Source organism: Xenopus tropicalis, chromosome 1 (genome assembly GCF_000004195.4).
Source record: "Xenopus tropicalis strain Nigerian chromosome 1, UCB_Xtro_10.0, whole genome shotgun sequence".
Taxonomy (NCBI): domain Eukaryota; kingdom Metazoa; phylum Chordata; class Amphibia; order Anura; family Pipidae; genus Xenopus; species Xenopus tropicalis.
Window position 1 is genome coordinate 84,196,123 of NC_030677.2, and position 23,104 is coordinate 84,219,226.

The 23,104-nt window shown below is 37.0% G+C and overlaps 1 protein-coding gene across 3 annotated transcripts in view; it reads left to right on the plus strand.

The window, feature by feature from the left end:
* Positions 1-22,824, plus strand: part of idua (alpha-L-iduronidase) — a 77,265-nt gene extending 54,441 nt beyond the window's left edge. For all 3 annotated transcript variants that reach the window (XM_002935456.5, XM_031903405.1, XM_018097379.2), the window contains 10 exons: positions 2,719-2,814; positions 6,838-7,040; positions 9,480-9,659; positions 12,656-12,869; positions 14,593-14,808; positions 15,572-15,693; positions 17,795-17,920; positions 18,884-18,960; positions 20,559-20,659; positions 21,702-22,824. In XM_002935456.5, the coding sequence (XP_002935502.3) occupies positions 2,719-2,814; positions 6,838-7,040; positions 9,480-9,659; positions 12,656-12,869; positions 14,593-14,808; positions 15,572-15,693; positions 17,795-17,920; positions 18,884-18,960; positions 20,559-20,659; positions 21,702-21,808 (1,442 nt within the window). In that variant the 3' untranslated portion in view covers positions 21,809-22,824. The remainder of the gene's footprint in view (positions 1-2,718; positions 2,815-6,837; positions 7,041-9,479; positions 9,660-12,655; positions 12,870-14,592; positions 14,809-15,571; positions 15,694-17,794; positions 17,921-18,883; positions 18,961-20,558; positions 20,660-21,701) is intronic.
* The last annotated feature ends 280 nt before the right edge of the window (positions 22,825-23,104 follow it).

The window sequence follows — 23,104 nt, forward strand, 5'->3', positions numbered from 1 at the left end:
TTTGTGCGACTTTTTTGTACTTTGCGTCCAAAAGCGCGACAGTTTGTGGGACAAAATTGTATTTGTCGCCCGGAGTAAGAAAGTTTCGGATTCATTCAAGCTTCGGTATCGTGACTTTCCTTGGGCCAGGTTGGAGCTGCAGAGTGCCATTGAGTCCTATGGGAGGCTTCCAAAAACATGCACAGAAGGATCAAAGTCAGACAGGTTTTCCTGCTGTTTACGATCGTTCGGATACGAAAATTTTGTGACTTTCGGATCGCAAATACCATATTACCGCGACTAATAACATTTTTTCCTAAGCAGTTTCGTGACATTTCCGATCATCAGAAATTGTCGTATCTAATCCGACATTCAAATCCACAGGTAGCTCACAGAGGCAAGGGTGCCTGGTAGTTGTTAATCTTTACTATGTGAAACCCCACCCCCTCATCTGTAACGCCTTATTTTGTAAAGAGTAGTCATGTCCCTCTTACAAGCACCTTTTCTCTAAAGAAAATTACTCTCAACCTTTGGCAGTCTTTCCAAACTCTTTAATTGTTCCATTCCTTCTACCAGTTTAGTTGCACATCCCTGAACTCTCTCCAGCTCATTAATATTCTTTTAAAGCACTGGATCCTAAAACTTTTTGGGGGATCTATAACATGGCAAAAAAGGGTCAACCACTGAATTATACTGCCTAAAATTAAACAGTTATCCACAAATACTCCCAAGTACTTATCATTTAAAGGACAAGGAATCATGCTGTCTCATCTGAAATGACATACTATAAGATGTTTTTAAGTACTCTTCATTTACCGTATAGCATATTGATTTTCATGAAGCACAAGCATCTTTACAAAAATAGCAGCAACTAGTGAATTCTAAAATACCTATATAGCAGCGCTCTGTGCTATAACCAAGTCTGAGATTCTGTGCAGTCTAATCTAGCAGGGAATTGAAGCATGAGCAGAAATCACTAACTAGAGGGAACGTTCCATTCTACTTGTCATGATTGACATTCCGATTGCCGACGGGATAGCAATGTGGGTTTTCTCAGGAAGGATCTCTGATATTGATGCAGGTCAGCGGGCGTAATTGTGGCGCTTGCACACTAACAGCACAAAAATAAGAAAAGATGGCGGCTTGTACAGTGCCTTGAAAAAGTTTCTAAAAGGCAAATAAAGGCCAAGTCAAAATGTATAACCTTGTATTTATCTACATTGAACCTCATTTGCTAATTTCCTGCCTAGTTCTCTAATTTAGTCAAATCTTTCTGCAAAGCAGGAACATTCTGCATGGAACATATAGTTTTGCACAATTTTCTATCATCAGCAATAACAGAGACAGTACTTACAATTCTCACCTCAAGGTCGTTAATAAAAAGCAAACGGCCAAGGACAGACCCCTGTGGTACTCCATTAACAACACTGCTCAGCTTAGTAAATGGTACAGTTACCATCACTCTTTGTAATAAATATATTCTTCTGCCAGTTTTCTATTAAAGTACATATATTATAAATGTAACATTCTTCATTAAGGCAGGACTCCAATAGTTAACTGACGTCCATGAGCTTTAATTTCTCATCCACATAACTGGGTGTGTCGAACAGAAGTGCAAAAGTCCTTTATGTGTGTTCACCTATTAGCACATTAGTGTTGCCTTCACACTAGATAGCAAAAAATATATTCTTTAGCTTTAACATTCAAGGTTATAACAGTTATTCAAATAGGTGGAATGCCAAAATCAAGACTGTGCTATGCAGTCAAGTATTCTGCCTTTCTGTTGGTAGTAATATAGGTTGACAGTTTATGCTACTGCAGAAGAGTAATTAATGAGCTAAATGTTATTAAAACATTTCAATTGCAAGCTTGCAACTTTTGGCCTGGGGTATATATGACTACCTGAGTTTAAAGCTCCCAGAAGAACCCACAGAAGAACAACAAGCTTTTTGCTCTAAAATTTGAGTTATGGTTCAAAAACTTGAGTTTGTTGAGTGCAAAAATTCCAAAAACTCAAATGTTAAAATTCGGCAGCTTAAAGCTTTTCAACTTCATGTAAAGTCAATGGGAGTTGGCCTAGGCAAAGTCAAGCCATATTTTCATTTCGAGATATTCAAGTTTTATTTGAGTTTGTAAACTGGAAATTTGAGATATTCCTGTTTTTTATTCAAACAAGTTTAGCATATAGCAAGCATTCGAGTTTTTTTTAAAATGCAAGTTTATTAAAATTAGAAAGAACTCTTGAATTCGCTAATTCAAAAATTGATGAATAAGCCCAAAAGTCTCTCACACAAACATAGTGGGGAAACTAAAAGCCTATAAATATATTTTTCATCATGTTGCAGTAGTGTATTTATGTAAACTAGGAAATATGAAGTGAGGTAGTTAATTAAAAGGATATAGTTTTGTTTGCTTGACTGTTCTGGTATAAATAAGTAAGGATTCTCAGTTTATCATTTCTGACAGGACTACTTTTTTAAGATGTGGACTGCCAAAAACATAAAATAAATAACTTAAATCAGTTTTTGTTAACAAGCAGAAAATACTATACTGTGAAAGAACAAATAGAGAAAATAAAGAAATAAAAATTAATCTCTATTTTTTACAACACTGCTGTAAATATAAAGTTTATTTTCATGCTAGTTCTTGTTAATGATTTATTTAAAATAATTTTTAACATATGTTGCACCATTAACTTTGTATCAGAGTCTATAAAACTTCTTTTGTTCTGCTTTTCAGAAAAATATGGTTTACTGCAAGTTTCCCAGTGGAATTTTGAAACATGGAATGAACCCGATAATCATGACTTTGACAATGTTTCTGTTACTATCAATGGTAAAGCTGGAAATATTTCTTCTGTTTATTGAATCTTATGGAATTTTATTGACTGTTTTAATCATTTAAGTAAACTGTTGTAAGTATGTATAAGCACTGTACAATTTATGGATTTAAGCAAATAGTGTGATACTGCACCAGTATTTTATGGTGATTGAAAATCAATAGATTTTTCCTAATTATAGAAAAAAAATAAGAAATAGAGGGTGCTTAAGGTGCGTTAAGAATATTTGCAGTATAGCCACAAAGCCATTTTCTCTTTGTAACATGTTCTGTCCATGTCCTGTCACTTAGCACCTAATCATCTGATTCTAAATCTAATAAAAGAAGAGTGAAGGGACATATTGCACATGGAAACAGACAAAGATAGAAACAAACAGATGTCAGACCTCGGATTTATCATCTCAAACATGCCGATACAATGAATTCTAACCAAACTGTTTTATGAACTAGGAAATAATGGAGCTGAATAGGAGTATTTACATAGTTACATAGTAAGTTAGGTTGAAAAAAGACATACGTCTTTCAACTTCAACTATAATGCCTATATATAACCTGACTAACTACTAGTTGATCCAGAGGAAGGCAAAAAGCCCCATTTGAAGCCTCTCTCATTTGCCGCAGAGGGGAAAAATTCCTGATTCCAAGATGGCAATCTGACCAGTCCCTGGATTAACTTGTACAAGAGCTATCTCCCTTAAAGGAGAATGCAAGTCAGAATTTAAAAAGCATACTGCCAAAATTGCTTCATACTGCCAAAATTGCTTCATACTGCACATGTGTTTCATTCTCTACCCCCCTCCCCTCTGCCAGATCCGCTTCTGATTGGCTGGTGGGCATGTGTAGCTCAGAACAGGAGACAGGATCAAGTTACACACATGCTCAGAGAATAGGAAGGCTGCTGATGGCAGCCTACAGGAAGGACAGAGAGATTTCAGTGATGTCACTGTAGTCTTCACACTGCTGTAGGCTGCCAGCACCATATCTCAGAGAAGCAAGCAGGGATCTGGGAATTTAGATATGCAGTAAGACTTACTTTTAATTTATATTAACCTGTCATTGTCCTTTAACCCTGTATTCCCTCACTTGCTAAAAAGCCATCCAGCCCTTTTCTTGAAGCTATATAATGTATCAGCCAGTACAAATGGTTCAGGGAAGAAATTCCACAACTTCACAGCTCTCACAGTAAAAAATCCTTTCAGAATATTTAAATGGAACCTCCCTTCTTCTTTCCATACCCTTTACCAGCTTAGTTGGCCTTCTTTGGACCCTCTTTAAAGGAACAGTAACACCAAAAAATTAAAGAGCTTTAAAGTAATAAAAATATAATGCACTGTTGCCCTGCACTGGTAAAACTGGTGTGTTTGCTACAGTAACACTACTATAATTTATATAATAAGCTGCTGTGTAGCCATGGGGGCAGCCATTATAGCTGGAAAAAAGGAGAAAAGGCACAGGTTACATAGCAGATAACAGATAAGTTCTGTAGAATACAATAGTGTTTTATCTGTTATCTGCTATGTACCTGTGCCTTTTCTCCTTTGAATGGCTGCCCCCATGGCTACATAGCAGCTTATTTATATAAATTATAGTAGTGTTACTGTAGCAAATACACCAGTTTTACCAGTGCAGGGCAACAGTGCATTATATTTTAGTTACTTTTATACACTTTCATTTTTTGGTGTTACTGTTCCTTTAATTCAATAAGTCCCGTTTGAGAACTGGAGACCAAAACTGAACGGCATATTCTAGATGGGGCCTTACCACCGCTCTGTAAAGGGGAAGAATAACCCCCTCCTCCCATGAATCTATGCCCTTTTAATACAGCTCAAAACCTTGTTTGCCCTTGCAGCTGCTGCCTGGCATTGCTTGCTACAGCTAAGTTCATTATCTACAAGGACTCCAAGGTCCTTCTCCATTATGGATTTGCCTAGTGCATTCCCATTAAGTGTAAGCGGCTTACATATTTTTACATCTTTACTATTTTTACATTTTTAATATGGTATCAAAAAACAGTAGATGTGGGCAGGAGAAAAAAATGCTATAGCATCAGTTTCACCCCTTACCTTTAACAGGTACACAGGGCAATTTAAGATGTATTAGAGAAAACAATAATAACTAAAAAGGGAAGTTTTAGAACAAACTTCATGTTGGTTTGAAAAACGTGAAGTCACTGAATGAAATCTGACTGTAGTTGGCTCCACCTAGTTTTTCTAACCTTGGACCACAATTATATAGTAAAAACCACTGTGCAAAGTTTGTGTACCCTGGTTTTAATAGCATCTGAATGGCAGCAATTTAAATTTCCCCACTGAAAGTCAATCAGTGACATCTGATCTGATGGTGGTTGGTGGTTCTGCCCACTTTAAAGAAACTTGAATACCTTGTCACCCAGTGACTGACTGTGCTAAGTTTGGGAACCCTGGTATCCAGTGTCAGACTGGCCCACCAGGATACTAGGAAAACTCCCGGTGGGCCCAGGTGTCAGTGGGCCCTCCTGCTCCTTACCATTTGGCCTGCTTCATGGTTATTCCCTATTTCTGAATGGGAATAAAGAGGAGAAATAGATGGAAGAATAGATGTTAGCATGTAAATAAGAGACTAGGAAAATAAAAAGGTTGTGTGAGGAAAGTTTGGATAGTGGGCCTATGGGGTAAGGTTTTCTGGTGGGCCCCTGAGGTCCCAGTCCGACACTGCTGGTATCAAACCAATAAAATTCAATAAGTGAAATCTGATTGGCTGTTGGTTGCCCCGCCTACTTTTTCTAACCTTGGACTGCAGTTACCTGGTGCCTTACTCTGCAAAGTTTGTGGACCTTGGCTTTATTATTGTGAGAATGGCAGCAGGTTGAATTTCCTCCTTTAAAAGTCTATAGGTACAATCTGATTGGCTGTTCATAGCTCCACCCACTTTTGGGCATCCAACAAATATCATATTTTCATTCAGGCTGACCCCATGACTATGTGATTCAAGTTTGGTGAGTGTAACCTCAAAGCTCTTGATTGACAGCAGTTTAAAATTCCCCATTAGTCAACGTGTGAAATTTGATTGACTGTTGTTGCCTCCTCCCACTTTGGGTTGTCCAACAAATGTTGCTGTTTCATTCGAGGTGACCCCATGATTATGTTATTCAAGTTTGGGGAGTGTAGCTTTAAAGCTGTAAGAATGGCTGGCCTTAAAATTTACGTATGCATAAATGTTCCACTGCTTGTACAGGGTTATAGGAGATAGCTCTTAGAACAAGTTGATCCAGGGACTGGTCCGATTGACATCTTGGAGTCAGGAAGGAATATTTTTCTCTCTGCGGCAAATTAGAGAGGCTTCAGATGATTTTTTGCCTTCCTCTGGATCAACTAGAAGTTAGGCAGGTATATATATACTATGTTACTAATACTAACAGGAAAAAAAAAATAAAAACATAAGGCCATTTATGCCCATATTTTGGTCAGTACAGCAGCTTGGAAATTACAGTGCTTCAATCTAAAATCAAATTCATGAACTGCAACCTGAACAATCCATAGTTTCATTCAAACCACTGAACTACTAGACCAGGGGTCCCCAACCTTTCTTACTCGTGAGCCATAGTCGGTTGTAAAAAGACTTGGAGAGCAACACAAGCATCATAAAAGTTCATGGAGGTACCAAATAAGGGTGAAGATTTGCTATTAGGTAGCCTCTATGCACACTATCAGCATACAGGAGGCTTTATTTGGTAGTAAATCTTGTTTTTATTCAACCAAAACTTGCCACCAAGTCAGAAATTTAAAAATAACTACCTGGTTTGGGGACACTGAAAGCAACATCCAAGGGAATGGTGAGCAGCATGTTGCCCACAAGCCACTGGGGATCACTGTACTAGACATTAATTGATTTTTAGCATACAAAGAAGCACATCTTCGTAATCCAGGGTCAGAGTGATACACTAGTCTCCAGGATTTCATTGGTTTCAGTTTCACTTTAATGTTACAACATATCCAATTTATCAGCCATTTACAGTAGATATATTATTTTATGATTTATCAGGTTTCCAGAACTACTATGATGCTTGCTCTGAGGGGTTAAAGCAAGCAAGTCCATTACTAACATTTGGAGGCCCTGGCGATTCCTGTAGATCACCACCTAGATCCCCAATCTGTTGGAGCCTCCTAGAACACTGCTACAATGGAACCAATTATTTTACTGGTGAGAAAGGGGTGAGACTTAACTACATAGCTCTGCATAAAAAGGTTAGTGCAAAAATAAAGTTTAAATCTGCCACCTTTTTCATCTAAGCGAGTCTGAATGCTGTGTAATGTTTATACGTTTTTAAAAACACTGTATAGTGTTACCACAGTAAGTCAAAATATTTTACTTAAAAATTATTAATATAATTTAAAATGGCATATTTCCTTTAAAGTATGGTATGGTATATTTCCTATAAAGAATATGTTGCTACTTTTAATCTATTTTTTCCTTCTAGTAACAACCTGAGTAGCAATTTATCACCTTAGTGGGAAAACAAATATGTTGGAATAAGTCTATGAAGATTCTCATTCATCCAGGTCATGATTACAGTATCTAGTAGAATTAAGTCTAAAACAACTGGACTTCTCTGAGTTTTTCTTGAAAACGTTTCACCACTCATCCGAGTGGCTTCTTCAGTTCAAATGACTGCTAGGGAATTCCCCGGTACTTAAACTCTTGATGGTAGTACAGTCACAGACATCCAATCACAATGGTTCCATTGAACTTGTTCAGTTAGGTGTTAGCTGAAACTGACAGGTGTAAGAAGGTATGATCCAATCACATGATTCTCATTGATGAAGTCTTGACCTCAGGAGTTTGCCCGCCTTTGTTGGGCCATTCTCTTACAGAGAGGTTATTTTGTCAACTGTAAGAGAATGGCCCAACATAGGCGGGCAAACTCCTCAGGACAAGACCCAGCAGTCTATCTACACCTCAAAGAAAAAGGTCACTCCTTTGAGGACAGTAACGTGCATATTTTGGACCAAGAGGACAGATGGTTTGAAAGAGGTGTGAAAGAGGCCATTTATGCCAGCCTGGAAAAACCTTCCCTGTACAGAGGAGGGGGCCTGCAACACCGCTTGTCATCAACATACAATGTCGCTTTGACATCCTTACACCGGTGGTTTCACAACAGTTCACACTTCCAGTCATATACTTTGAAGGATTAACATCTTCATCAATGAGAATCATGGTACCATTGTGATTGGATCATACCTTCTTACACCTGTCAGTTTCAGCTAACACCTAATTGATTGGATGTCTGTGACTGTACTACCATCAAGAGTTTAAATACCAGGGAATTCCCTACCAGTCATTTGAACTGAAGAAGCCACTTGGATGAGTGGTGAAACGTTTTCAAGAAAAACTCAGAGAAGTCCAGTTGTTTTAGACTTAATTCTACTAGATATGTTGGAATAACTTTCTTGCATGATGTCTCCCTTAACATTGATATTAGGGATGCACCGAATGCAAGATTCGGTTTGGTATTCACTATTTTGCTATTGCCTTTTTCATTCACTTTGTATGTGCTTGAAGTTGGAAACTAAAACCAATTTTACTTTCCCTGTTTGCAATAATTTTATTGCTGATATTTTGGAACAGCACAATACCCCTTCTTAGCTTTTAAGAAAATGTCAACATCCATAATACATTTAAAATTTAAAGGTAAAATCTGTGTTCCCTGTAGCTTACCAATTAAATGTACATTGAGATGTTTGGATAAAAGTCTGAATTCTGAAAGATTTATTGGAGTGCAGACATTATATAGAGAATGATGCATTAGTGATCCATTTGAGTTAGCTTGGCTGAGCTATGAGGACTAGGTTCTGCTTATTTGTTCTGAGAGCTTCAAAAAAGCTTCCTAAAACAGTTTTAGACTAATTGCACTAAATATTTTCATCAGATACTTCTGAATTAAATTAAAAAATATTTTCTATTCAGTTTTACCAAGTGGACAGTATTTTTAGATGTACTCCCCAATATACACAAACTGAATGCCATCTGGGCCAAACAAGATCTAGGAAATCTGCTGAACAAGAAAAATACAAAAGAAGGTAGCATGTAGGGTTGTATAGTTTGGGACACTAAAACCCCAAGGTTGCTCAAGTAATGGAATTATCATGCTACTTCATGTGAAGGTAATTCTTTTACAGCCTTTATCCTGAAGTTGTACAATAGATCAACACTGAAAAGAGGCTGTTGTTTGAGATCCTTGAATTTATAAATGTATTCTACAAAGAATGTTATAAATTAATTTCATGTTGTATTGGCCCTCTACTACATTTTTTATGTGAATGCAATTTTGAGACTATTCAAATACCTATTTTACTTCTTAAAAAAGTAGAATTATTTTATTTTCTTTTTGCCCCATATGGTCCAATTCTAAACCTTATTTGCATGTCTGTCTTTTGACTCCATTACAGATTCTTTAGATTTGGTAGGACATATTAACCTTTTTCTTGTATTTCTCTCTTTTGTTATTGGACTGCCATCTGCTGGCATAACTATGACACTGTATTAGTATGTTTTCATAGAATCATAGTTACAAATTAGCTTTTTTATTATATGCTTGTGTAAAGGGGAAACCCTTAACTTTATATTAAAACCAATTATGTTCCGTAAAGTATGTAGATTTTCTTTATTGTGTTTGTGTTTCACAGGGAGCAGGAGGTTCTTTTTATATACTGGAGCAAGAAATGGAGACAGTGAATGAAATCCAGAAACGTTTCCCACTTTTTAAAAATGTTCCTATATACAATGACGAGGCAGATCCATTGGTAGGATGGTCCACCCCACAGTCGTGGAGGGGTGATGTCACATATGCAGCCATGGTAGTAAAGGTAGAGACTTTTGTACTTCTTGAAATTGTTATGGTGCAAAACAATAGTTGCCTCTGTAAAGAGAGGGTCAAAATCTGATCTCAAAATCTGGTCAGCACCATAAAAAGTGTGTTTGGTGTTGTGTTGGTCAGCTCTAGGGCGCAGTAACACCTATTTTAAGCTTAATGCATTTAAGTTGTAGTCCAATAAAGCAGGTACACTATTTAAAGAAATTGAGCAACTGCCCAAGTGAAAATACTCAGATGTGCTCAAGCATTCAGTTCATAAAAGCCATTGCTATTCACTTTATTCCTGTAGAGCAGCACAATCGGTATTAATTATTTTCTGGTATTTATATAGCGCAGACATACCAATGAGCCAATGAACCTGCCTGTGCTTTTTTGGAGTATGGGAGAGAATTTTACTAAAGGCTCTTCCTCAGTGCAGGCGCTACATGATGTTTCAGCATTTCCATCAAATCAGTCTAGGTTAAATCTTTTTTTGTATTAAAAAATAAAGTAATTAATGTTATTGTTTAAACATACTCTCAAAATCAACTACTAAATAGAAATGAAAAGCAGTAATAGCAAGGTAGACGTTTAGACTACCCAGATCATATGGGGTATTCCTAAAACATGCTGAAATATTTTAGTGAAAGTTTGCAGAATAAGAGCTAACATACTTTGCTTTCTAAAATGTTCATTTAGTGAGGCTGTGATCATTTATAGGTTGTTTAGAAAAGTTTACATTGAAGTAGGAGACATTAGGGTGGAAGAGGTCTGCAATCAGTTACTCTCAAACCTAAGGTTACTATCACACTCACACAGTAGGGTCAGTTTTATTAGGAGCTAATTAATCTTGCTGTATATATTTTGAGTGTGGGAAGGAACCACACAGACACAGGAAGATTTAAAAACTCCTTGCAGATAGAAATAGCTTGCATTGATATACATGTCAAACAAATGGTACTAACTGCAGTATAGATTATCGAACGTTGTTGGTTTAATTTCATTAAAAAAAACGATTATGTTATTCAGGACTCAATGTTTGTTAACAGGATTTTTTTTTGCAGTCCTTCATATTTAATGAGTTATCCCTTCTCTTTATTATAAAAGTAAGACACTAGCTGAGATTGCTTATATAAAAGCTTATGCAAACTTTTCTTATAACCCTGGCATACGAGTTGTACATGTGCGTTGATACCAATGTATAGATTTTCCCAATGTGAACACTGCACCATGGACTTTATCTTCTTATGCAGGTACATCAGAGACATTTAGTGGGAGGGCTGAGCTTATCCCCATTATCTACTTAGAATAACAATAAGCCTGCTAAAGCCTAAATATAGTAGACTGGGTGGGGGATGCAAGCAGTTTATAGCAAGTTACAATACTTTAATGCAATGCAGTTGCTATGTGAGTATTTGTAATACATATATGCAAATAGGAAGAAGCATATTTTAAAAAAAAAAAATTTTTTAGCTGTACAGTATGGTAACAACAAAGGAGCTAATATTTCTGCTCCACCACAAATAGAACACCGAATATTAGCTCTGCCAGTAAGTTATACATACATACATACTGGTACATTTATAAAATAGATAGCCGCAGCAGTGCTGGTATGAAACTATGTACAGCATAGCTACTCTGAAACCATAAGGGCTGTGGCACACGTTGAGATTAGTTGCCCGCAACAAATCTCCCTTGTCACGGGCGACTAATCTCCCTGATATGATATCCCACTGGCGAGAATGTAAATCGTCGGTGGGATTTCATACATGGCTTCTTTGAGAGGCAACTTCCGCGATCACGTAAGCCATCCCACCGGCGATTTACATTCTCGACGGTGGGATGTCATATTGGGATGATTAGTCGCCCGCGACAAGGGAGATTTGTCGTGGGTGACTAATCTTAGCGTGTGCCACAGCCATAAAGCTCCCTGAAAAAACAAGGGTGGGGGCAAATACATTCAATCTTGGATCAGCACTTCACAGTTATGTTTTACCATCAGTCCCTGTACTTCATAAAATGCTTTTCCTAGAGCCTAGCTTGTAAAGTTCATATCTCAGTAAGACAATTTAGCACTTTATAAATGCCGTTCACATGCTTTACAACAATAAGTTTTTATTTGCACCAATATGCAATGCTGTCAATTATTACCAACAATAGCTATACATTTAAGCTCTAGAGTCAGTGCAAGGGTAAGAGCTGTCTAATTCACTCCTCTTTCTGTATTAGATATAGAAATACTGTACAATCACTGTCCACTTTGTGTTGTGTATTGATCTGTAAAGGTAACGCTACCACTTGAAGTTGCAAGTTTTTCTCTGCATACTGGAAAACTGTGTCGTTGCAGCATTCTATGCCAGTCACTTTCATAATCCCTGTCATGGAATGGATTTACTAGTTTACTGTTTGCCATAAAGGTACATCCAGCTTTTACAGTCATTTAGTCCAGTGCCTTAGGAAGCCCCATGCTTTATACCAGCCTTAGGCTAGCGTAACAGGGCCTCTATATAAAATGTGATCTGGGACAATCATTTCTATTAGCTTTTGAAGTGCCATCAAGACCACATTGCAGAAATAAATATTTGGACCAGATGACCATTTACTTTTTCTTTCTATATCAAATTTACCATTATAATTTATACTTTAATGAATTTAGTCCTTAATGGGACCTAGGGTTGCAGCCTGGCCACTACATTACCAGCCTAACTTGTAAAATACCAGCCAAGACCATGGCCCTACCCTTACACTGCCAAATTCATATTTTTGTAATGTTAGGTGCACACTGTAAACCTTAAATTCTAAATTAATAAAGTGAAGTCTTTTTTCAGTTTTATTATTAGATTTGGAGTGCTGTTTTTTTCTTTTATTGCATGGAATATAATCTCAGTTTAAAAGAATGGTAGGAGGCTTGTAAAAACTGATTTGAAAAATATGTACTTTTTATTTTTAGGTATTGTTTTAATTATTTAAATGCTAATTACTCATCATATTTTTTTTTCAATTTGAAAGATAATAGATCAACACTTGCAACTTCTATCAAATAAAAGTAACAGCATCAACTACTCATTGCTAAGTAATGATAATGCCTTCATGAATTTTCACCCACACTACTTCTCTCAGAGGACCTTAACGGCAAGATTCCAAATGAACAACACTAATCCACCCCATGTCCAGATGGTGAGGAAGCCTGTGCTAACCGTAATGGGCTTTCTAGCTTTATTAGGTAAATGACTATATTTATTTAGCTGTGATGAAGAAGCTGTGCAAGACTGATTACAGACTTATACTTTTGTTAACTGGAACACAACTGTGCATATTTACTAATAGGGCTATGTAAATATGCAGCTACTACATCATCTAATACTCTCTGCTAGTTATAAGCAATGTGAAAATAAAGGTGCAGAACTAATGCCTGTTTGTGAAAGATGTGCAAGTTGCATCATCATTATGGATGTCACAAGGGCAGGGTAAGAACATCCTGCTAGTAGTGTAGCAAAGTGTTACAAAGTGTACAAAGGGAACCGGCAAATAGTACAAAGGTCCTCTTGCTTTGTGTTGATCTTTGCACCTAATTTAATAAATAAGTACTATAGGAGAATAAAAGCTAGGTGCTGCATAGACAAGTGCACATTTCTGTACCTAGGGGGAGATTTACCAAGACCCGAACGATCGGAGTGTTCATGCGAACGCTCCGAGCGTACTCTCTGCGAGTTTCTCGCGCGGCCTTGCGAAAAATTCGGAAAGGCTCTGCCGCTGCTTACAATGGTTCGGTATGAAAATTCGGTGACTTTCGGATCGCCAATACGATATTATCGTGACTAATACGATTTTTTCGTAAGCATTTTTGTGATTTTTGTGATCTTCAGAAATTTTCGTTTCAAATCCGAATTTTTCCCATTCGGGATTCGAACTCGTGTTTTGATAAATCTGCCCCATAGTGTTTCACCTACAAATTGTAAATGAGGACTGCTATTTTCAATATACTGCTGCAAATTCACTTTAGCTTAATTTGCAATATATATTCTGGCCATGTATTTAAGAATTAATTCATTTTTCCTTCATATTTTAAAAACAAAATCAGGACAATTAATGATTATATTTTTTAATATGTCTGATTACAGATTTGCTGTAACCACGTTACTCATTCTGTTTGTTAGTGACAAACATCATTAGCCCAGTTAGTTCCACCAGGAATACATGTACAGTGGTGCTTGAAAGTTTGTGAACCCTTTAAAATTTTATATGAATGTGACCTAAAACATCATCTGATTTTCAAACAAGTTCTAAAAGTAGATGAAAAAACCTAGTGAATCACATGAAACAAAACTCATTATATTTGGTCATGTATTTATTAGAAAAAAAAATGATCCAATAACAAATATGCGTGTTTCCTTCATCTACTTTTAGGACTTGTTTTTAGATGATGTTTTAGGTTACATTCTATAAAAATAGAGGAAATTTTAAAGGGTTCACAAACTTTCAAAAACCACTGTAAATCTGAGGGAGCACAGTTATAAAATATTAAAGAAAAATAAATCAAAACACAGTGAAACACAATACAATAGTTAAACGCTGCAGTTCTTTTAAATAGGGTTTTGTATTTCATTGCAGCTGAAGGGCTGAGCATTTATAATTCCTAGCTAAAGATTTACAGGTATGAGACCTGTTATCCAGAATTCTAGGGGCCTGGGGTTTTCTGGATAAGGGATCTTTCCGTAATTTGGATCTCCATAAATATTGAATAAACCCCATAGGCTTGTTTTGCCTCCAAAAAGGAAATCATTTTATAAAATTAAAATTATTTTCTTATAATGGAGTGTATGGGAGATGACTTTTCCGTAATTCTGAACTTTCTGGATAAGGGGTTTTCCTAATAAGGGATCCCATACCTGTACTTTATTTTATTTCCATCATTGCTTTGTTCATAAAATGTAATATCTTTGCAGGTGAAGTTCAGATTTCTACTGAAGTTCTAATAACTGATTCTAATGCAAAGAACAGTAACATTATTGGGGCCATCGGCAGCACCCATGAACCAGAGAAAGGAGAACTGGCCGATAGCTGGCAGTCAACAATACTTTGTTATGCTTCTGATGATAACAAAACTTCCCCTACTATAAATTCCATTACAGTAAATATGACAAATTTTCCAAAATCCAAAGGTAATTATATAAGTGCAATCTTTTGGCTAAAAGTGTGTAAAGCTCCTCAGTAGAGTGTAATGACAGGCATGTTTCCGGGTATAGTTTTCTGAAAAAAGTATCAATGTTTCAGGCATGTTACAATCACATTTCTGGTATATGTTCCAGCTATGGGTTTTAAGGACCCAAAACAGCCCTGCCTCCTAAACTGTGCTATATAGAATTCATTATGTCATTGTATAGTTACAGTTTTTCTAGTAAAGTTACTTGATTAGCATTTTTGACCTGTAGGAACTAAAGTAATACAGATACGCTTTGCTGCTTACCAGAACAAGGTACTACTGCTTTTGCTTATGCATGCAGTGTGCTAACAAACACGAACCATGGGTGAAAAGTGACTGATGCAGTAATTAACTTGGGAAGTGGTCACAGGCCTCGCACAGTTCAGCAATTTGATCTATCAACCTCTTGCCTATATTTAAATATGAACGTATGAGAGATAAGTATTTCTGTGTTTTGGAGCTTTCTGTATCTCTCATGCGCAGATAAAAATGAAAAATTTGTTGTTTGCATAAACATTTTTTGGTCAATGGCATCTCAATATTTTGTGGCTTTATGGATAACTGGTTTCTGAATAATAGCTCCCATAGCTATATTAATTTGAGTTCTGTGTGTTATGTTTTAATTAGGATTCTATATGCAGATTAATGTAAGCAGTTATTCATTTTTAACATCTAAATAATGTGACAATGTGATATAAGGCTTGCTGTTGTCCTGTTTGTAGATCTTGTGTATGTAACATATTACCTTGATAACAATTTAACCAACCCATTTGTGGAATGGCAGAAGGTAGGAAGCCCTGACTTTCCAACAATCAAGCAATTTCAACAAATTAGGGACATGGAGGTAAGAACAAAAACTTCTGTTTCATGGGGACGGGGGTATATTTTGCATGGCAAAATATAGAACTGTATTTTACACCTTGCATTCATATGATTTCTCCTGAAATTACTGACAGAGCTTAGTTCTAAAAATTCTGAACAAAACTGAAGCAAAATTTATAGTGTCTCACACAATTTTAATGAAGAAAATATGCTTCTGCTATTAATACTGGTAAGGTGCATAGTTCAGGCAGGGCCACATGTGTGCAGCACTATCTACTGTAGCTAGCTTCAATTAGCCAGTGCAGCTTTCTTTACAGGAGGTAGGCAGGCTCGCAACAATTAACTATAACCACCATAGAGGGCTGTAAATAACTGTAAATTAACACAGCTGACCTATTTATTTAATTTAGTTTAGTTAATTTAATTAGTTTAGTTAATTTAGTTAATTTAATTTAGTGGTGTGAAAAACTATTTGCCCCCTTCCTGATTTCTTATTCTTTTGCATGTTTGTCACACTTAAATGTTTCTGCTCATCAAAAACCGTTAACTATTAGTCAAAGATAACATAATTGAACACAAAATGCAGTTTTTAAATGAAGGTTCACGTTATTAAGGGAGAAAAAAAACTCCAAAAAGTAATTGCCCCCCTTGTTAAAAAATAACTTAACTGTGGTTTATCAATTTCAATTTTCAATTTCAATATCAATTTCTGTAGTCACCCCCAGGCCTGATTACTTCCACACCTGTTTCAATCAAGAAATCACTTAAATAGGAGCTACCTGACACAGAGAAGTAGACCAAAAGCACCTGAAAAGCTAGACATCATGCCAAGATCCAAAGAAATTCAGGAACAAATGAGAACAAAAGTAATTGAGATCTATCAGTCTGGTAAAGGTTATAAAGCCATTTCTAAAGCTTTGGGACTCCAGCGAACCACAGTGAGAGCCATTATCCACAAATGGCAAAAACATGGAACAGTGGTGAACCTTCCCAGGAGTGGCCGGCCGACCAAAATTACCCCAAGAGTGCAGAGACAACTCATCTGAGAGGCCACAAAAGACCCCAGGACAACATCTAAAGAACTGCAGGCCTCACTTGCCTCAATTAAGGTCAGTGTTCACGACTCCACCATAAGAAAGAGACTGGGCAAAAACGGCCTGCATGGCAGATTTCCAAGGCGCAAACCACTTTTAAGCAAAAAGAACATTATGGCTCGTCTCAATTTTGCTAAAAAACATCTCAATGATTGCCAAGACTTTTGGGAAAATACCTTGTGGACCGACGAGACAAAAGTTGAACTTTTTGGAAGGTGCGTGTCCTGTTACATCTGGCGTAAAAGTAACACAGCATTTCAGAAAAAGAACATCATACCAACAGTAAAATATGGTGGTGGTAGTGTGATGGTCTGGGGTTGTTTTGCTGCTTCAGGACCTGGAAGGCTTGCTGTGATAGATGGAACCATGAATTCTACTGTCTACCAAAAAATCCTGAAGGAGAATGTCCGGCCATCTGTTCGTCAACTCAAGCTGAAGCGATCTTGGGTGCTGCAGCAGGACAATGACCCAAAACACACCAGCAAATCCACCTCTGAATGGCTGAAGAAAAACAAAATGAAGACTTTGGAGTGGCCTAGTCAAAGTCCTGACCTGAATCCTATTGAGATGTTGTGGCATGACCTTAAAAAGGCGGTTCATGCTAGAAAACCCTCAAATAAAGCTGAATTACAACAATTCTGCAAAGATGAGTGGGCCAAAATTCCTCCAGAGCGCTGTAAAGGACTCGTTGCAAGTTATCGCAAATGCTTGATTGCAGTTATTGCTGCTAAGGGTGGCCCAACCAGTTATTAGGTTCAGGGGGCAATTACTTTTTCACACAGGGCCATGTAGGTTTGGATTTTTTTTCTCCCTAAATAATAAAAACCCTCATTTAAAAACTGCATTTTGTGTTTACTTGTGTTATCTTTGACTAATAGTTAAATGTGTTTGATGATCAGAAACATTTAAGTGTGACAAACATGCAAAAGAATAAGAAATCAGGAAGGGGGCAAATAGTTTTTCACACCACTGTATATTGTAATCAATGTTTATATTTATTTTAAATGTCTCCCTCTCTACAATTTTCAGGATCCGATCAGAAAAGGTCCTATAGCTTTCCCCAAAGATGGAAACTTGCTTTTAAAAGTTCAACTGCCAATTCCCTCTGTTTTTCTCATTCACATTTGTGAGAAGCCACATTCAGCTCCTAATAAGGTGAGAAATTTTTGAGATATATGTATTGAAACCCCAAAAAGTAACCCCCAAAGAGCTATGTACTGCAGAGTCATTGGACTCAGCAGTGGAAACATGTTCACCATCCGGTAGTCTAGTTGAAAAGCCCCTTTGGCATTTGCCAGAACCCACAGATTGCCAGTCGGGTCCAACAACCCAATTACTAATGCCTGGGTGCCACTGCACAGTGCACTTGTGTCACTTGTACAGTGAAAATAAATGACGTTGAAATGTGCATTGCTCCTTAACGATGATGGCAAGGTGAAAGCATTAAGAATAAAGACAAGTACCGCTTATTTAATAAAAGGCCTAGTTACAGTAACCTATAGCATGCAATACAATGTTTTCTTTCAAACAGGTGACCAGTGAATGCTACTTGATGATTGGTTACTATGGATGCCTACTTGGCAGTTCATTGGCAACTTGTGTTTTTGCCCTCACATGACATGCATTTAATGGTGCCCATACATTTTCCACCATTTCACTGAAGTCATCACTTTTATCTTTTGTCTGTTTTATAGCCTTGAATGGATCCAAGTAGGAGAAGTTCAAGTGTGTTAGTTATTGTTGCTACCATGAAAGCCACATGTGTAATGTGATACCCTCTAGCTGTAATCCAGCCTCTCACTTCAGCAAGCTATAACAGGACTACTGACACACACAGGGGCTTTCCAGGATAGGGGTACCTACTTCAAACAACTTATAAAGGTTGTAAGCACTGCCTTCACTGGAAACTTTTGTAAGTCCTAACCAGAGCCCAGTCTGTATGGTACAATTGGAATATAACACTAAAATTGGTAGGTTGCATATTTGAATTAGTTAGAATGTGACTTTTACTGTGAAGGAACCATCTAACATTGCTAGTTACTAGTAACAGGTATTGATGGTATTGGGCATTTATTATTATGCAATATATTTAAATATTATAATTTATTTTCTTGTAAGGTAACTGGCCTTCATTTTCTACCGCTTACAAAGGGTGAGGTAGCAGTAATTTGGAGTGATGAACACATTACATCCAGGTGACTATATTGCATGTGATTTCACCTAGGCAGATTACAACTATCTAACTTCATAATCTCATGTTTGGTGCAGTAAATAATTTAGTCAAAGGGAAATTTCATGTAAATATATATTCAGTCATCTACCCCTCATCTTTCATGCCTAAGTCCTTGTACAGGTATGGGATCCTTTATCCGGAAACCCATTAGCCAGAAAGCTCGGAATTACGGAAAGCCTGTCTTCCATAGACTCCATTTTAATCAAATAATTCAGAATTTTAAAACTGATTTCCTTTTTCCCTGTAATAATAAAACAGTACCTTGTAATTGATCCCAACTAAGATATAAATAATTCTTATTGGAGGCAAAACAACCCTATTGGGTTTAATTAATGTTTTATTGATTTTTTTGTTGACTTAAGGTATGGAGATCCAAATTACGGAAAAACCCCTTATCTGGAATACCCTTGGTCCCAAGCATTCTTGATAACGGGTCCTATACCTGTATTTACTCCCTACTTTGAATGACAAAAATACAGTTGTGTTTAGGGGTCTGGAAACAAATATTGTATTTGTAATCTGTACAGATTCTTGTGTGTGCATTGTGTACCAATTCCTTAAAGTGACCTAAATTACAGGTTTGTAGCCTTTTATTAAAATGTGCCAGTATAGTTGTGACAGTAAACCCACTAGGATCTTGGCCCTATATGCACACTAATCCTCTTTATCCCATAAAAATGGGTCAAACTGGCATATTATTGTTAAATTTGGCTACACATATGGTAGGTAAAAGTGCCCATCACTGACCCAGAGCTATTTATAACGCAGTCTGAACAACACATTTATCACCAGGCCCAATCGGCACCGTTTTGGAATCAGAAATTGAATCAAAAACTTGTTTCCAGGCCAGTTAGGTTATTATTGTCCAAACAGTCCAACAATATCTGCTAGTGTCTTTCCAGCTTTACCAGCAAAGGCAACAGTAAAATAATATACTGACATTAATGTACAAAATTTTGTTTAACTTCCTCCTATTTGTGATTCAACCATTGTTCCAGGTATATATGTGGAAATCTCGCCCTCACTGACCTTCAGGGATGGCCCATGCCGCAAATCTCACCCCCACAGCATTGGGCCGCCTAGGCATAGCCCTGCAGTTTAGGGGCCATTGGATTTTGTATGCACTTGTACTTAGTGCTGGACAGGTTTCTGTTATGAAATATATGCAGTTTTAATAAGATGTTATGACAACTGTGGATCTGATTCGATTCTACTGCTAAGCATTTTTTTTACCTAAATCGCTATGTTAATTAATCCTGTCAGCTCAAAATCCTTCTGTAAAATAACTACAGGTCCTAGAGACAACTATGAGAAAATGCTGAATCACAGCCTAAGGGCAATAATAATACCTGAGGCATTTTGTTCCTCTTGTGGACTAACATGGACAACAAAGCACCAAAATGCCCTGCCATTCTCTAGATGCACTTACGCAATGTCTATTGACGCAGGCTGCTGTGGTAACTGTGAAGCTACTGTCACCTTCAAGGTGACAAAAGATCCAGGGTTCCTCAATGTTAATAGCAAAGTGAATGTCATGTCAATGCATTTTGTTTATTTTAGATGCCTGAAGACATTTGAAGTGGAATTTTCAGAGACTGGATCAACTTACGGTCGGATAAATAAAAAAGATACCATGTTTAACTTGTTTATATTTAGTCCAGGTAATTATTATAAATACATTTTTCAAAATAATAGAACAGGATAAAGGGCACACTTTTGTAGTGTCCCTTTTACTGGCCTGCAGCCGACAAATGTAGAATGTATGTTATGTATATTTAGGCTAAGAGAATTCAAGCATGTGTATAATTTAAAAAAGCCTAGAAATGTATTGCTAAACAATTTTGGTCTATGGTTCTAGGGCAGTGATCCCCACTCAGTGGCTCATGAGCAAAATGTTTCTCATCAGCCTCTTGGATGCTGTTCCCAGTGTGCCTAAAGCAGGTGCTTATTTTTAAATTCCTGGCTTGGTGGCAAATAATTCTTAAATAAAACAAGATTTACTACCAAACAAAGCCTCCTCTAAGCTGACAGACTGCATTGAGGCTACCAAATAGCAAATCACATCCCTTATTTGGCACCTCCATGAACTTTTATGATGCTTGTGTTGCTCCCCAAGCCTTTTTACTGTGGAGTAAGAAAGGAATGATTATTTGTATATAGCTTTGCACAAATGGTCATTCACAACATGTTTCAGGGGTCAACTTTATCTAGTTTCACACTATATACAAATTAATTCCCTGGAGGCTTGAATCTAAAAAATTATCTTTTGTCTTTTAAGTTGGTGACACTTGTCTTTTATGCACAGCAAACTGTCGCTTGTGTATTTTTGATGAATCTAAAAATATTGAGTTAGAGCTCTGTATATAAATAAGGCAGTTATACTGCGATGGACATTTTTTATCTGTATGCTAAAGCTGACCATATAAAGAAAGATCAGTGCTATGAGTAGGGTAGAAAGCAGAATATTTTGACCTGATTTGCCCATTAAAGTGCACCAAATTTTTCAACCATCTGATCACATAAGAGGGACATGCATATCTGTCTTTTGGGGATTTTCCACACATCTCCATTAATATTTGAATAAACCTAGGTTACATATCAGTGGGGGTGGTATTGGGCTTATGACACTTTTTAGACTAGTTTAGAAAAAGTTTAGAACTTTTTATGATTTAATTACAGTTTATATATTTTTTTCTTTTGCAGAAAGTGCTGTTGTGTCTGGGTCATACCGTGTCCGTGCTATAAACTACTGGGACGTTCCTGGACTGTACAGTCTGCCTCAACAATACACTGAAACTTTGTTACAATAATTACATCAAAAGGACTAGTAACTGAGACAGAAACAAAAGGCTGCTGCCAGCCTTTCAGACAGACCTTTCTCTAGATGCATAATTGCATCATGTTTTGGAGGAGTTTGTTGAAGATGGCCTAAGCAGCTGTAATCTGTAATGGTTTCCCTTTTTATGTCGTGCTTTCCCAGTATCTGCCAACCTTCCTTCAAAAGGGTTGTATTACAGGGCGAAGACAATGACAATGTTCAAGGTTGGTTATGGGGCTGCTACATTTTAAACATTTATCTGAGGTGGTTCCAAATTGATATTTTTGGGCTCAAGTTAAATGTGAATGATTTATCATTTGTATGGCCACCTCTTGGTGACCTTGGTGACTCTTATGACCTTCATGATACGAAAATGGTATTCAAGGATGGCATTTGCTTTGGTGTGTGGAATGAGAGCCATTCATAAGGTTAATGTTGAGTATTTATGTTTACAGGATTCCTTATTTGTCTGTGTATTTGAGAAGTTGTTTTTCTAGTCTTTTGAGTCTTCCAAAATGAGTTCAAGGGTTGACCTTGTCCATGGCTGTCATCTGGTGCTCTATCTGTTTAGTGAAATGTGATAATTTATGTAAGTTCAAGGGGAAGAGATTGAGTAAAAGGAAATTTGGTACTGGGTAGCACCATTAATTTGTAATTAGTTACATTTTCTTTATGTTATCATGTTTGGAACAATAGGTTGTTTCTGCCATGGAATTGTATAGGGACAAAAGGAGTCTCACAGAGTGCTTGGCTATATGTGTGGATGAATAAGGGTTGGCTTTGAGAAATGTCTTTGAGAGATGAGTGGAGAGTGAATATGATTTAAGGTAAGGCATTCTGTCAAAATTTGGTTCAAGGCAACCATGCTGTAACTTTCCCTAGGTAATAGGAATCACATGTATATCCTAATATATACTTTCATACTTACCATATACTTTGATCTGTTTGAACTGAAATGTGCTTATTCCAGCACGTTTATTGTTCCAAATAAAAGATCCTATTTTTAGTCAAATGACTAAATGTTAATTTATTGGTGTCCCAGCATTATTCTATGCATGTATTCAGCAATGCAGGTTAAAGCTCCTACATTAAAATGGCTTTCCATAGAGTAACCAATAAAAAGAGCGCCAACTATCACTGACACTCCTAACAAAATGCAAGATGGGAAACTCCTGTGACAACATTAAAGGCTAAATCTTTAGGCAATTGCATTAATTTTTAGTATGTTAAACATGGCGTTTCTAGTCATATTTGTTTTTAGGGTTTAGTTCTCCTTTAACAGCTATCA